Genomic DNA, 16,681 nt, shown 5'->3' on the forward strand with positions numbered 1-16,681 from the left:
CACAGTTAAAAAACAAAAAAAAAAAAAGAAGGCACATACTACAGTAAGATATAGAAGCAAGATATATCAGCTAGCCAGTATTTGCACATGCCTTTTAATAATTACTTTACAAATCATAACATTAAATAATATGTCTATTTACATAAATACAAGTAAAGCTAAGACTCTTACTGTGGCACCTAATAGTAATGATTATAAACATATATGACAATTCCTTTACCTGTACTGCTTAGCCAACATATATCAGCACAAAATTGTTTATCATTCCAAAACTGTAATTGGTTCTTTAAAAGCTTTACAATTACCTCTGTCTATCTGCCCAGGGGCCATAGTTGAAATCCGTGCCTTTCCCACAAACAATGTCCAGTCCCCAACATGGAGGTAGGTCTTGCAACTTTGCATCTTCTGTGTTGGCTTCTTCCTCTACATTTTCTCCAGACTCTTCTGGAACAAGCCCTACAAAGACATTTAACATGTCATAGGATTGAAACAAAACATACACCAACATTTACACCAGCTCATAGCATATGAATCAACAGTAAACATAGGTTTGTCTAGGTGTAAATGTAATCATGAAGTAAAACCACCACACAAATACAAAAAAGCAAACTGGATTCTATTTGTTAGAAACAGTATTTCACAAATGGCTATCTAGGAGGTCACAAACATTTAAACAAGGTATTTGAAACCTGATTTGTTACAAATAGTATTTCACAAGTCGCTAACGTTGAAGTCAAATACATGCATACATACAATATTAGTTACATCAGTTGGTTCCATCAGTTGGTTTTATTGCATTGATTTTTAAAATGTTTATGTATTGGAATTTTTTTTTTATATTAAAAGTGCATATATTATTAGAGACACTGATTCCCTTTAAACATGTAGATTTCTTAAAGCCTATCTTATTACATTGTACAACCAGTTTTGTTAAAATGGGGTAGAGCAGGATATTTATTTAGGTTTACGGAAGGTCAAAAGTAAAAAATAAAAAGATCCAGTGGTGGTTATGATTAAGTGTCAAGTTGATGTTTTTCATGCACATCAGGATAACATGTCTAAGAAGATATGAAAAAGCTCAATACCTTCCTCCTTGAAATGGATTAACTATGGATGCAATTACATTCATCAACTAGCTATTCCTATGCTTCAAAAGCAAATTACCTGGCTCATCCATGTAGTAGTAGATGTCAACATCATTAGACTGCATGACTACAAATCCTTCTCCCATGAGCCTAGGTGGCCTACAAAAGGTTAGAGAAAGAATGATGGAAAAAATTCGCTCTCACATTTGACAATTAGTAAAATGTTTGCAGAAAAAAATACACAAAAGCCACAAAATAGAGGCTGAAGAAATATTAATACAATTTAAGTTTAAAATCTTTGATTTCATTCTTTTTCTTATAATACAGGTGTTTACAGTCTTTTGAGCTGTAGTGTGCTTTTTAAATATTAATTTTTGCATGAGCTATTTTGGAAATGTTTTTTTTTCTATTTTTTATTTAGCTGTAATAACACACAATGTTACACTGATAAATTACATGCTGAGAAGAGTATTCTAGCTAGAGAATGAATCTATATGTAAAGTTATGCTGACTCCACATTATTGGAATGTCATACCCAGGACCAAGTTTCCTGGATGAGAATTGTTATTCAAAGTGCCCAACTTTTGTCAATACAAATGCCCAAACTCCTAGGCCCAAAGTTAGGTTGCTGCCCAATTTTCACTAGGTACAGTCACAGCAACCATACTTACTTGGTGGGTCAGACACTTCAGGTGGCAGTAGCTTTTAAAATAAGGTATTTTTTAAAATAAAATGCCATCCTCAGGAAATTAGGCCCTGCGAATAACATAATGCTGATTTCAAAATTACAAAAAAACTAGCTTAGCAAATTTAACTAAAAATGTCCACTGGAAAGTTTTCTCTAAGTTTGACTTCTGTATGTAGCAATGTGCTGAATATGCACATGACAGCTTATAGACCTTTTATCTCCACCAGCTCTATTGACTCAATGTGCGCTGCCAATGCAAAGTTGAAATAAATATTTCATCTCAAGTGATGAATTACTTGGCTGAACTGCCTTTTAGCAAGAGGTACCAAATGTTTGAGGTTAAATAAATGCCGATTTTTTTTTAATAGTTATAATAAACAATTTCATGTGTTTTCTAGCGCAACTGCAGGGACCATAGCAGAAGCTATAACAAAAGAAAAGCAATTTTTATTACAAACATAACATTTGTATAAACTTCTTTGTTAGTAAAAATTCAGCCATGGCTTGGTGAATATTTTAGGTAACCTAATTTCTTCAGGATTAGATCAAGACCTAATTTAACAATTCAGCTTCTATCCTTTGTCCTAAATTCCAGCTTTAGCAATGTTCCTCAGGCTTTTTTAGAATCTGAAAGTACTTTGGAAACAAGGGGGCGATGAACAAATCTGTGTGAATAACAGGAAATTGCCCTACCTTAAAAAAAGCAAAATGCAGATATTTCTACAACAGGATGGTTATGAAAGTCAAATTACTGAGCTGTCACTTTGCACTACCAGTTGCAAGCAACAATATGCAAGTGAATTAAGCTAAAACTCATGCCTATAGCGTTAAGAAATCATAAGAACAAACACAGCAACAGGACTATCTGACATGTTTTAGCTTGTGGTAAGCCAAATAAGCCCATCCAAAACCAATGGACTTCAGCCAGCCCAAGGGTTCTGCGTTTGTATCGGACTGATTTGGTCGCAGATACCCTGGGCCGGTGCAGCACTGGCCCGAGGTACCAATTAAGTGATTACAACCACTGCCACTGAGGGATGACTAATCTAATATTTTGCACCCATCAGTAATTGAACCTTTCCTTCTCCTTTAAAGGACAAGGAAAGTCAAAATGTTAGGCACCCCCAAGTGACTTTAATCGCTTACCTTGTACCCCGGGCTGGTGTCCCTGTTAGAAGAAAACAGCACCAGCCTGGGGTACCTGTAGCGAGCGATTCCTCCTTCCTGTTTCATTTTGCAGGGCCCCCACGACCGGCGCATGCGCAGTAGAGTGAAAAGCCCACTTCTCTGTTAAAGTTTGGCTTTTTCACTCTACTGCGCATGCGCCGAACAGGGGCACCAGCCCTGGGTAAAAGGTAGGCGATTTAAGTCACTTGGGGTTGCCTAACATTTTGCCACCCCCAAGTGACTTTGCCCTTCCTTGTCCTTTAAGTAAATTAGGGAGGCTGTATTATGGGCCCTAAGAGTTAGAATTGGAGAACACTTTGCTATTCTATTTTTACACTTTTCATTACTTTAATAAATGAGCACTACATTTTTAAAAATACTTCAAGCAATGGGAAGATAAATGGTAACACAATAACACAAAACTTTCTTACTCATCATTTTGCAGGCCAACATATCTTGGACTGGGGACCAGCATGACTCGAACATTTTCTAGTTTTCCCTTCAGTATGTGCATAAACTGGTCTAGATGACTTGATGGAGGCTTTGTAGTATAGGTGAGGAATGCATCATCAAAATTCACACACAACGTTTGGGGTTGATAATGATTTCCGAAAGCCAAACGTCCCTAAAAGCAACAATCATTTTTAATTCACTTTGAATAATGATATAGCCTCATATGAATAAAAATAATATAGTCTAATGCTACTACAGTTATAGGATCTATTATCCAGAATGATTGGGACCTGGGGTTTTCCATATAAGGGATCTTTCTGTAATCTGGCTCACCATACCTTAAACATAAACCCAATAGTATTGTTTTGCCACAAATATGGATTCATGCAGATTTGAGTTAATTATGAGCTTTCAAGATAATGCGTTTCCAGATAAGGGATTCCACACCTCTAATACAGAATTAATCTGGTTTCTGATTCTCAGGCACCACTGATCTCAGTAACCAGAGAGAAAAAAGTAACCCCGCATGTTATGCCACAGGATATATATGGCATAGGTTCCTTTCTGTTGTTCAGCACAACCAGAAGAGAAGCTGGAGTTCCTGTTCACTTCCTCATCTACTGAGGCACTATTCACTGGCAGATTTGGTGCATCAACAGATTGTTCAAACCTGCCGATCTGATCCAAAATCCATAGGACATTTTTGTGATGGTTCTGTTTGTTCTTTTATTTTCCACTCTGGGACAAAAAATTATGAAGGATGTATCTGCTCAGTTATTTTCCACACTGAGACAAAAAGCGCAGAAAATAACTGTCTGAATCCATTTTCCCTACATGACATGAATCAGGGAGTAAAGATTTGGTACAGCTCTGTCAAACTTGAAACACCGTTCCAAAGAACAAATAGAAATATTATTGGTATGGCCATTACCTCCGGAACCATACCAGCACGGAAGCATTTTCTTTTTTAAATATAACAAATTGTTTCCTTAATTTTGCCAGTTACCTATATCTGCAATCATCTCTATAAAGAATGACAAGAACCAAATTACACAAGCATCTGCAAAAACAGAAGGTTTGAGCCATACCAACAAATTCAATTGTGTAATATTGCAATTGTTTATTAATAATAATAATAATAATAGTTTAATTTTTTTTTTAATTCAGGCAAATTAATTGAGAAGATTCTACCGCAGTTTCAGCATATATACATCACATTATGAGGCACACAATGTAAATAAGGTTCTAGTATATGATATGTTTTGCAGTAACAAAATTGCGAGTTATGTTGCATTTGAAAATACATTGTAACCTTTTTTTTTGTGTGCATTTTCCTTTCCCCTTTCATTTCTGACCGTTTCCCTCAGAATGTTGGCACATATCACAGACTTTCCAGTGTACATAGGTGTTCGACTTCAGAGAGCCAATGTGAATATTTGGGGGGTGTTGAGTCTTTGCATTTCATTGTTATTGCTTTTTTTTGCTAGTAATTGTTTAATTTAAAAAAAAAAAAAAATTACGATCCAATTTATATCTGGTCAAAGCATGATGTTAAAAATGACCTTAGCAAGACCTAAGGAAGATTATGTCAGTTTTAAAAGACAGATTTAAATGACAAATTCTCACATTCTTGCTCAAATTTTGAGAGATGTTCTCATTAGTATGAATTGATCTTGGCATTAAGACAAAAGAAAAACTCAAACAGAAAAAAATGATCTGTGGGAGAATTTTTTCCCCACTGAGAAAGAATAATTTCTATTACCTTTTGAAAAAAATCTGTCTTTAGATTACTGGATGTTTAATACATGCTTAAATAAAAGTCTTTAATTTACTTACTGTGCTTATATTGACTTTAATAACTGGTATGAGTGACCTCCAAGATGAGGATGGATCTGGAGATTCTGTTTTGAATTTGACACTAAAATAGAAAATAATATTCATGTATTTATAAGGTTTTAAACCCAAATATAAACTTTTGTTTGATGAAAGTAAATTTAAAGGGAAACTATCATGAAAATGTACTTTACGCTTCATCTCATGGAAATAAGAACTTTCTAAATATAATCAATTAAAATATTGCAACATTTCTGAAATGATAAAGTTACTCTTGACTATCTGTCAAACAGCAATCTGACTATCTACACACAGTCTTGGTATTTGTACCAAGGCAAAGAGAGCACACATCAATGTATTTGACCTGTCATTAAAAACTTCAATCCAAATCCTGCAATATTCCCTTCTCTTTCCATTACTAGTCATTTTCAGTTGTTCTTTCCTCTAAAAACATACCAGAATACATTGTGATTATTTTGCCACAACTTTGCTGACTTTTTGTAAAGGATCTAAGAAGCATGTACAAGAGGAGGTAGCAAAACACCTATAAAAGTTAGAGAATACTGTTTTAAAAAAGACAAGGTATAGTTTTTATTACTTTGGTCACATTAAAAATAATTGATTCTACCATTTAAAATGTTATTCTTAAAACAATAAATGTATTTTTTGTAGTTGTAATATTAATTTATAGACAGCCAATGCATTGTGCCAAATTCTGAGCTTTCAGAAGGAACCAGCACTACACAATACACATGCATTCAGATAAGCTATTGTTTCTCCCACTCAATATTACTGAAGGAGTCATGACTTGGCTGAGCCAGACTTGGATTTTTACTATTAAGTGTTTTTTTCATGTATACCACTAGGAGGAGCATGGGAGCATTTGTAACAACGCAGGTGTCAGGGAGCTGGTATCTTGTTACCTGTCCATTGTTCTGCTCATCAGCTGCTGGGAGGGGGGGAGGGAGGGGGCTGCGACATCACACCAATATGCAGTGGAGCACTGATCTTTATCTGAGCACAAATCACATGACTGAGGGTACCTGGGAAACTAAGAATAGGTCTAGCCCCATGTTAAATTTTAAAATGAAATATAAAAAAAAAAAATCTGTTTGCTCTTTTGAAAAAGATTTCAGAGTAGGATTCTGTTGCAGAAGCTCTATTTACGGATTTGCTTTGTAAAAAAAACATATCCCCTCACAGAATTCCTTTAACTTGACTACTTCAAGAAGCATTTAAAATAAACTTTTGACTAATTGTGTTAAATAATTGCACAGAAGAAGCTTCTGCAAGCAAAATACTTTGCATAGGTCTTACTGGCGCAAGGTAATAAAAGGTGCACATTTTGTCTTATTGATAGCTAGGAGACACCATTCGTTGACGATCAGTTTAAGTGATGTTTGGCTGCTATAGTTATCTGGGCAAACTTTGCCAACACTTTTTACATTACACATGTTAATTAAGTACATCCAACAGGTTATATTCGAAAATGTTCAAATTAATACCTTTCAAGTTCAGACTGTGACTTCTCTTTTTCACTTTCTTGGACCTTTTCATCTTCTTTCTTGGGTGGGAATATTGTTTGATCCAATCCAAACACTTCTTGAAGGTGGCCATAGATATCAGAGCGATTGTACACATGGAACTCAAAATCATTTACAGTAATGTATAACCTAGTTTCTGCTTTGGGATCTAAAAGGAAAACATGTTTACAGTAAAATGTCAAACATACTTCGAAGGTTGCAAAAATACTATGTTTTATTACCCAAAATCCCAAAACATTGTATCACACTACACAACTAAGAGATGGCTTTAAATCAAAAATGGCAATCACACCCATTACATTTACAAAAAAAGTTAACTTTATTAACATAAACCCTAAAATGCTGTGAAGATAAATATCCATCAGCTTTTTTCTACTGAGCCCAATAAGGCAAGGTGAACCACAGCAAACAAAGCAGAGATACAGCACTAGTGAAAATCAACAATAATACAGCAAGATGGTAATATTGTCCCTCCTGTGTTTTCAATACAAAGGTTCTCATATAAAGAGTCAGACGTACCATCCAACTTCATTAACTTAAGTTAAAACACATTTTTATGTCAGAAAACCATTTCAAGTTATCACATCTTCCTTTTATTGTGTAGTGCTTAATAGATACATCATCAGGTAAATAGTGTATTTGTTTATGTACACGGTTGATTTTTTTACCTGAAATTAAAAGTTGTAAATTAACAAAGATGTTAGCTTTTATGACTTGGCTTCCCCCACTATTTTAGTTAAAGGCTGTATAATCAAAATCAACCATAATAACAACTCTGCCTAGTTGGGAAGTCTCTTCTATTTGTTAAAGTAGCTGGGCTTTACTCTCTTTACTTATACTGGGCGGTTTGTAGCATATACCGGTACCAATGATTTTCTTAGTAACTGATATCTTTGGCTTCCACCTCCTTCAATTCTGGTTTCACATAAAGACAATTAATGTGTCCCTCCTAAAACCTCACAACCCAATCAAATTTTTTTCACTAGGTCTCAGTAATACCAATTACATCATTTTCAGTACGTGCAATTGTCTCTAATTTTTCCTTGACAAATTTGCAAGTAGACAGCAGAAATTACTCCTTCTCAGTCTTATATTTATATTATTCATTTGACAGTTCTTCTTAATATGTTTTCATACTATGTGCCCCCTCATTCCTACCACATCACCCCATTCTAATTCCACAGCCCTATCTTCACTAGCTACCCCGAAAAGGCTCTAAAGGTGGCCATACATGGGCAGATTTAAGCTGCAATCTGGCCCCTTCAGATCGATTTGGCACTTTATCTGCCTGTGTATGGGGAAATTCAACAGGCCTACCCAATTTATATCTGGCCAAAAATCAGCCTCATCAGGCAGGTTTGAATTTTTAGTCAGATCAAGGAATGCACTGACTTGTTAATATGGTCCATACTCAACAGACTCAATCGCTGTTCTTGTGATCCAATTATTTGGCCCAAGAGGCAAATGACTGCATCAACCCAATACCACCCACTTTAGGTGGGCATGTCTGGGAAAAATCCGCTCAGATGGTGATCTCGCCATTGCCATAGAACAGTGAATTTCCTTCCATTGAAGTGCAATCCATGAAGGTTCATTCAATGAAAAAAAAAAACTTGCTGTTTCCAGAGCAGGGTGATCAAATGGCAGGGAAAAGATTAAACAAATTACAAAGGCAGCTACACTGGTGAGTCATACAAGGTTGATTAAAAATTAGCAGTATGTGTCAGCAATACAACAGTCAAACAGTTAGGAGTATATTGCACCTAAGAAAATGATTTGACAAATAGCACAAGTCTAATAAGTTTTACTAAGAGGCCAAACAGTACCCAATTTACAGGCAAAGCAAAAAAAAACTGTAAAGTAATGTACGATTTCAAAATTCAATGACTAACAACATATTTTAAACTATGGCAAACTGCATTAGCAAACTCTGACAGGAAAGTGCCAGCATTGTGAAAGTGGTTGATGTTGAAAAACAACAGCAGTCAAAGCATCCCAGTCCACTCGTCAACACTCCAAAGGTTATTTAATGTAGACACCCTGGCTGACTCACACATGGCAATTACAGATTGAACACAACCCAATAACACTTAAGGTGGCCATACACGTGGCGATCCGACGATGTTTCGTACGACCATCGGTCGCACGAAACATCGTAAGATCCGCCACACACCATTCAGGGCTGAATCAGCAGGTAAGGAGGTAGAAACAATAGGATTTCTACCTCCTTCTGCCGATTCAGCTCTGAAGGGAGAATTTTGGTCAGGCGCCTTCTATGGCGCCCGATCAAAATTTTCAAACTTGTCCGATCGGCGAGTCCGATCGGCGAGTCCGATCGGCGAGAAACGAGGTTTCGTACGATAATATCGGTGCGTGTATGGCCACCTTTACTTGACAGCTAAACTAGATAGTTTAACTATATAAACTACCCCTGTCAGGCTTTCACCATTGTGGCGGGAACTTCCATTTGCAAACAATCAGGAGCAGGGCCAATTTCATAGGGGTATTTTGTTCACCATTATTCTAATTTTCTCTTCTTGTGTAGTTCTTTTTCTTAGATTTTTGTTCAGTTAGTTCCAAGATAAATTTCTCCTTTAATACCTTTTAATGTTCCCTACTGTAAACACTGTAAAAACAAATACGCCTTTGAAAATGATTTGGTGTCCGCTACAATGCTTGTGACCTTGGGAAATCCCAACCTAAGCCTCACAGTCTGATTGAAAAGCATAGTACTGTTTGCAGCACAATTCTCCTTGATGGAAATCTATCCTGTCAAATTAATTCAGGAACAATTACTTGCTAATGCAGCAATCAGCTAGTTTATGTAATCAAAAATAATGCTTTTTTTCCATGTTATGCTTACTGCATTAAAGGGACAGTATCACTTTTTCTTTAAAGTGCTTTAAAGAAGACATGTATCATAATTACGTTATAGCCTGGAGAAGCCAAACCGCCAGACAGATTCACATTTTCTTTGCGAAGGATCAATAAACACTATTTTATCATTTCTGATCAGGTAAAAAATGTTAGTTTAATTCCATTTGCATTTTCCTGTTGTACAACAGGGGTGGTCTAGCAATATGAAATTCAGAGAAATTAAATCCACAAAACACATTCAACTGATTGCAGTTATCTAAAAAGTCTAAATCCACATAATCCCTAAAACCACTGACTATATGAAGAATACAATATAAAGATGTTATCATGTAACAATATGGAAATGTGTAGTTTGATATTGTGATGGACTTCCTAGACATTGTTCCAGAGGATTATTATTATTAATACATTTAATAAACCTGATATTTATCTAGCTATGAGCAGGCAAATTTAGCACATCAAATTAAAAGATGGTGACATGACAAAAGATGTCCTTTTAATATGGAGGTTTTAAATAATATTTTATCATACTTAAAGGAGAAGAAAAGGCTAAGTCACTTGGGGTTGCCAAAATGTTAGGCACCCCCAAGTGACTTTAATCGCTTACCCTGTACCCCGGGCTGGTGCCCCTGTTAGGAGAAAACTGCACCAGCCCGGGGTACCTGTAGCGATCATTTCCTTCTTCTGCAGCGAAATCCCTGGGCCGGCGCATGCGCATTAGAGTGAAAAGCTGACTTTCTTGTTAAAGTTCGGCTTTTCACTCTACTGCGCATGCGCAGTGAGCCAACGCAGAAGCAGGAAGCGCTCGCTACAGGTACCCCGGGCTGGTGCTGTTTTCTCCTAACAGGGGCACCAGCCCAGGGTACAAGGTAAGCGATTAAAGTCCCTTGGGGGTGCCTAACATTTTGGCACCACCAAGTGACTGCCTTTTCTTATCCTTTAAAGGAGCATCCTTTTTTATAGATCGTGGTGTATACTTTCAGTTATATATTTGGTAGCACTTATGGTTTTAGAATACTACTGTGCTGACCTATTTTTGCTTTTGTTAGTGAAAAAGACAACTAGCTCTAAAATACACATTTGATATTTTTGATTTAGTACAGGTATGAGATCCCTTATCCGGAAACCCGTTATCCAGAAAGTTCCGAATTACGAAATGGTCTTCTCCCATAGACTCCATTATAAGCAAATAATTCTAATTTTTAAAATTTCCTTTTTCTCTGTAATCATAAAACAGTACCTTGTACTTGATACCAACTAAGATATAATTTATCCTTATTGGAGGCAAAACAATCCTATTGGGTTTATTTAATGTTTAAATGATTTTTAGTAGACTTAAGTTATGGAGATCCAAATTACGGAAAGATCCCTTATCCGGAAAACCCCAGGTTCTGAGCATTCTGGATAACACGACCCATGTACTCTATAATAAGTCGAGACCCCTGTATTATATGTTATTTAATATTATATTTTAATCTTAAATAGTTCAGTAGGTACCAAATCACAAGCACAGGTCTTGTTTTGTACAGGTATAGGATCCCTTATCCAGAAATCTGTTATCCAGAAAGTTATGAATTATGAAAAGCCCATCTCCCATAGACTCCGTTATAAGCAAATAATTCTAATTTTTAAAAATTTCCTTTTTCTCAGTAATAATAAAACAGAACCTTGTACTTGATACCAACTAAGATATAATTAATCCTTTTTGGAGGCAAAACAATCCTATTGGGTTTAAATTATTTTTTAGTAGACTTGGTATGGAGATCCAGATTATGGAAAGATCCCTTATCCGGAAAGCCCCAGGTCCCGAGCATTCTGGATAACAGGTCCTATACCTGTACTGTTTAATGAATGCAGACTGGCTTAAGAATACTGCTTTAAATCCCTCATACGCTATTGTTTTATTCTATTCATCATTACTACAATACTAGACAAGCAGAGCTGTAACTGCACGAATTGTACTCCCTCTGAATGCTGCATCTCTAGTTTAGCAGCAGCAAGCTACTGTATTTTAGGAGTGCCTAAAAGCATTTTATATGGTGCCCCGATCAGCTGCTCTCTATCTGCCTCACTTACCACCACCCAGAAAATCAGCACAACCTCCATGACAGACTGTTTAAGGGCACTGGCATGCAGGGCAGTTTTAGACAAGTCACTGCTTGCTACCTTGAGCAGTTTAAGGACTGGTGCCAAATGGCAATAACCACTTGCTACAGTCCCTGAAGGTAAGTCATATTTAAACGACTTGGCAACATTTACAAGCTAAAAATCATCAATGCACCCTTTATATCCTTAGGGACAATGACTTACTGCCCTATGACATGGCACCTTTATACTCATGTAAAAGTAGAAAATAAAAAGATGCACGCATACCCTGTGTGACATGCCCCTGCCCGTGCACATAGCTTTCAGGGGGAAATTAGCTGAGGTAGACTAGACTGGTAAGCAGAAGATCTGGAGCAGAGAGACAGGGACACCACGTCTTTTGGCAAAAACACAGGTTTATTTAGGGCAAACTCTTCCAAACATAAAGGCCACAGGAACACAGTTCTATAGCACTTCAACAAAACTTAGTCAAGACTTGTCCCCTCTCTGGGACTCTCACTATTCAGGGTAACTTTCATACTCTGGAACCTTTTGGGGCTTCCACCATCTCCAGTGTCCTTTACACATATACATGGTGACTCTCTTAAAGGGGACCTGTCATCCTAAGAAATAATTCCAATTTCTTTTCTATTGTGTTTGTTAAGCAAAATTAACTTCACATACTTTATAAATTATATATATCTTGTTTTCTTCAGTCTTGGGAATATACATCACAGCCAGCAGGCAGCTGCCAATTTGTGGGCACTGTCATTAAGGCAAGCTTTGTATCACCCCAAAATCTTGTGTATGTGCCAGAATGGGGGGCCTGATGCCCTTGCCCATGCACTGGCTACACAGTTAGATTGTGAGATGGTAGGGAGAATGTGAGTGCTGAATGGAAAGTTTAAGTAATTGTCTGCCCTGCCTCTATGCCTAAGGCATAGAGGCGGGGCAGGCAGTATATGATTGACAGCTGGGATTTTTAAATGCATTTATAATGGGTTTGAATGTGTTAATGTAAAATTAATTGTGATTTCATGTTTAATTTCAAAAGGACTTTTATTATACAGCTTTACATGTCTGGGTGACAGGTCCACTTTAAAGACTTGGGCTACTAACCCAGCCCTGCTGACTCTCCCCCTCCAAAGAAACCGGCTCACATGCTGGCAGCCCCACACACTCCCTCCAACACCAGGGTGTGTCTCTGTAGCACTGCTGTGTAATCCCACTGCTCTTGTATGTGCTGCTCACCTGCAGCTCCCTACATGGGCAGCTGCAAACACTAAATGGAGTTAGGAATGAAAAACCTATGCTACTGTCCTTCATACAAGGTAACTTTCACAAAAATAAATACACCTAACAATGCATCTCATACTAGAGAATGAAAAGAAAATTGCATATTAGTGTTGTGACAGTGAACAAAAACTCTTGAGAAACGACTGAAAGTTTATTAATTAGGAGAATTATCTCAGAGAGACTCTGATCAATTATACATGAAAAATTAAAGCAGACCAAAGCCCCTTTGGGACCCTACCATGCTACCACTAACAAGAAAGAAAATTAAGTTTTGGTTTCAATGTTTGATTCTCTTGGGAAGCCATAAGACCTCATTAAGGGGAAAGCCTAAATTATATAAGACATATCTGACAGGTTAATTTACAAGTACAATATTTAGCAGTTAATAAAACAAAATGCTTAAATACTCCCTTGTATACTTAAAGGGGAACTCCTGCTTCCAAACCAAAATTTGCCCTAAGCAACAGAGAAACCCATAATATGCCTATCACTGTAATAATTTCCTTCAAAAGGTATGAACAAATACAATTTTATATGCTGAAAGCCAGTTGCAAAAAATTCTTCTCTTTCTGCATCATTTGAAATCATACAATGGGAGGAGTGACTAAAATATTTATGTTACAAATCATGGAACAACTACCCAGCTTACAAACAGCATGCAGCAACTACATAACCCACAATGCACTGCACGGTGATGTTACTTTTATGACATCACGTGTGCAGGGAATTGTGGGACTTGGCGGATGCAAGCTGCAGGCAGGCTGAGGACAGTCAACTACAGTTACATTTTTTTTTGAGTCTCAAAGTAGTCAGCCAGATTACTAGGAGAACGGGGGGCCAAATTTAGGTAACTGTTCCAAACTATATTATTACATTAAAAATAAGAAACGAGTGTGAAGTGGCTAACAATAGGAAAACTAACACAATCACTTTTATATAGTATATCACTTGCCAGTGTAATACTTAATATTCACTTAACTTTTGGTATGTAAAATAATGTCCTATTCTTAGCAATATTTCAGTTGGTCAGTTACTTGCCTTTCTCATTCCAGCTTCCAAATGGGGTCACTGACTACAGCAGCCAAAAGATATTTTGTTACTCTATATGAAGTTCAATTGCAATTGCCCATGGTCGATAGAAGGTCCTATTTTAAAGGCACTCAGCTTTAATTTTAAGTATTTTATAGAATGTCCTATTCTGTAATGCTGCTGAACAAAAAGCTAAACAATGAAAAAATAAATAAATAAATAAACAAGACTAACTGAAAACTGTCTCAGAATATACCTGTCTACACCATAGTATCCCATTTAATGGTAAAATCCATACACAGTATAATAACACAATGTTTATTCTCAAGAGGGAAATGTAAAATTAAGCCTATAATTAAACAAGATCTTCTTTCCCCAATGTAACTGTTGGGCTAGTGCCACATGGCCCCCTCAAACCGCTCCAGTGCCTGTGTGCAGACGCATGGAGCAGACGCATGGAGCAGATTTTGTCACAGCAATGCAGACTAACACATTTACTGACATCCGCTCCCAGTGCCTGCACATAGACCCCAAAATGCAGACAGCGGAGGAGGGTGAAAGGGCTGTCTCTCTCGGCCTGTATACAAAAAGCCCTGTGTGGAACGAGACTTAAAACAAATGGTATGGAAATTCTAACATTTGGTCCTTATATATAAAGTAAATTGTAACCAGTCTGTGTTCACCCTTCCGCTCCAAATAACTAACCCCTGCTGTGAGGGAAAAGAAATCGAGGAACCTTTGTTAGACCACCCTAAGGTTGCTCCTCCACAGATGACAAAGCATATGAAAAAAACCTTGCCACTGGGAACTGTCAGTAATCACCACTGGTAAAACATATGAATCATGTAATTATGTGAAAACTGCAGTAATTCCTATAGTTCCCTTTACTTTTGGGTACTATGTCACCGCAGGAGAAGCACTAAGTGACAAACCCAAGAAAATAATCAAACAACTTAGTGCAGGCTGTCTGTCCTACAACTGTAAAAGAAATTCTGTAAAAATTGACTTTCCGTGCTGCAATACAAATCCCTTAATAGAATTGCATGTGTGAGTATTACCCTATGCTTATAACCTTCCAAGCACAAGGGTGCAGAGCCTGCACCTCTGGTGGGGGAAGCAATTTTTTACGTGATAGGTGGCTATTAAGAACACATGAAATCAAGGTTTCTGCAATGTTCAAAGGGCCTCTGCCACCCAACATACTCCTGTGCCACCATACCAACACACCTACAAAAGACTAATAATTACGTCTGAGTGTTTAATTGACAATTTCAAGAAGTTTCTGTGCTATAAACACAATGTTCATATTCTGTGTAAAGGGAGAAACATGACTGCACTGAAGCCTTATTTAAAGCGATCACAGCAAATTTCCAACACTGAAAGTAAGCTGAAAAAAATATACTCACCATGCTGTTTTTGTTTAGGGTTGTACATTTTCCACCAACGAAATATAATGAATCCATCTTGTATTCTACAAGATTGAAAATTGTTATTTTATGGAGTAACAGAACAAAATATCCAGTATGACTGCACAGTATATAAAAAGATGTGCATGTGTGTATGTCATAAGCTGCCTATCAACTAACACCATAAAATATTTTCATTTTATTACATTCAAAGGTTATATCTGTCAGAACTGTTGCTGCCAAACAATATTGTGTGTGTATAGTTGCCTATTTTATATGACTTCATACTAGTAAAAAAGCGTCTTTGAAGAGATACCATAGAATTTCAGAAAATCTGAGTATAGAAGGTGTTCCTTCCTGTATAATGCCATTTCACTGTACTTATCCACCCACAAACCCATATAATATCTTCTCTATCTCACTTACATATGCTTTAGTATTATTGACAACATTCCAAAAGTTAAACTATGTGAACTTTAGGCTGCACCCTGATCCAATGGCTGCACCCCCAATCTGCATTAACCCCTGCCATTTTTCCTCTGGTATGAAAGATTATGATCTCAAAAGCAAAAGGAAGCTCTGAAATCATAAATGTCCTGTTTAATCAGAAGTTATTTTACTGATTTGATTTTTTTTCTGTATTTATTAAAAAGTGGAATATTCTACAGACTTTTTTGAATATTGAAAGAAATGCAATTACAAGCAACTTTACAATATCTATTAGCTAGAAATTGCTTTATAATTATCTGTACATTCAATAGCATGTATTCCTTTCAGTTCTAAGGTTCTACATCTTGAAACAGGCAGCAGAAGTCAGTTTTCCGCCAAGTTTGATAAATAAATAACTTTAAAGGACAAGGAAAGTCAAAATCTATTAAGCACACTATTAAATAGTACTACTATTGCTGTGTAAAAATGCTATATTCCTGGTTTGCCTAATAAAAGATTTATAGAGATACACGCACTAGAAACTACATACTTGTTGCAGTGAACGGCGCCGCCATCTTGTCCAGCATGTCTGTATGGGCTATTGCTGAAAAGCACAGGCCCCCCCTCTGATCCCCGCACCTGTCAGCTCACAAACCCATATTCCCCCCCCCCCCCCGCTCTGATCCCCGCATCTGCCGACTCACAACTCCCCCCCCGCTCTGATTCCAGCACCTGCCAGCTCGCAAAACAACACCACTACCACCCGCCCCCCCCCCCCGATCCCATCGA

General features: G+C 37.1%; 1 protein-coding gene across 1 annotated transcript in view; it reads right to left on the bottom strand.

Annotated features, from left to right (window-relative positions):
- Positions 1–16,681, bottom strand: part of kiaa1109 (KIAA1109) — a 44,288-nt gene that overhangs the window by 11,685 nt on the left and 15,922 nt on the right. Inside the window, 6 exon segments of the mRNA NM_001078735.1 lie at positions 306–456; positions 1,165–1,244; positions 3,372–3,565; positions 5,230–5,311; positions 6,732–6,918; positions 15,464–15,528. Of these exon segments, the coding sequence (NP_001072203.1) occupies positions 306–456; positions 1,165–1,244; positions 3,372–3,565; positions 5,230–5,311; positions 6,732–6,918; positions 15,464–15,528 (759 nt within the window).

Source organism: Xenopus tropicalis, chromosome 1 (genome assembly GCF_000004195.4).
Source record: "Xenopus tropicalis strain Nigerian chromosome 1, UCB_Xtro_10.0, whole genome shotgun sequence".
Taxonomy (NCBI): domain Eukaryota; kingdom Metazoa; phylum Chordata; class Amphibia; order Anura; family Pipidae; genus Xenopus; species Xenopus tropicalis.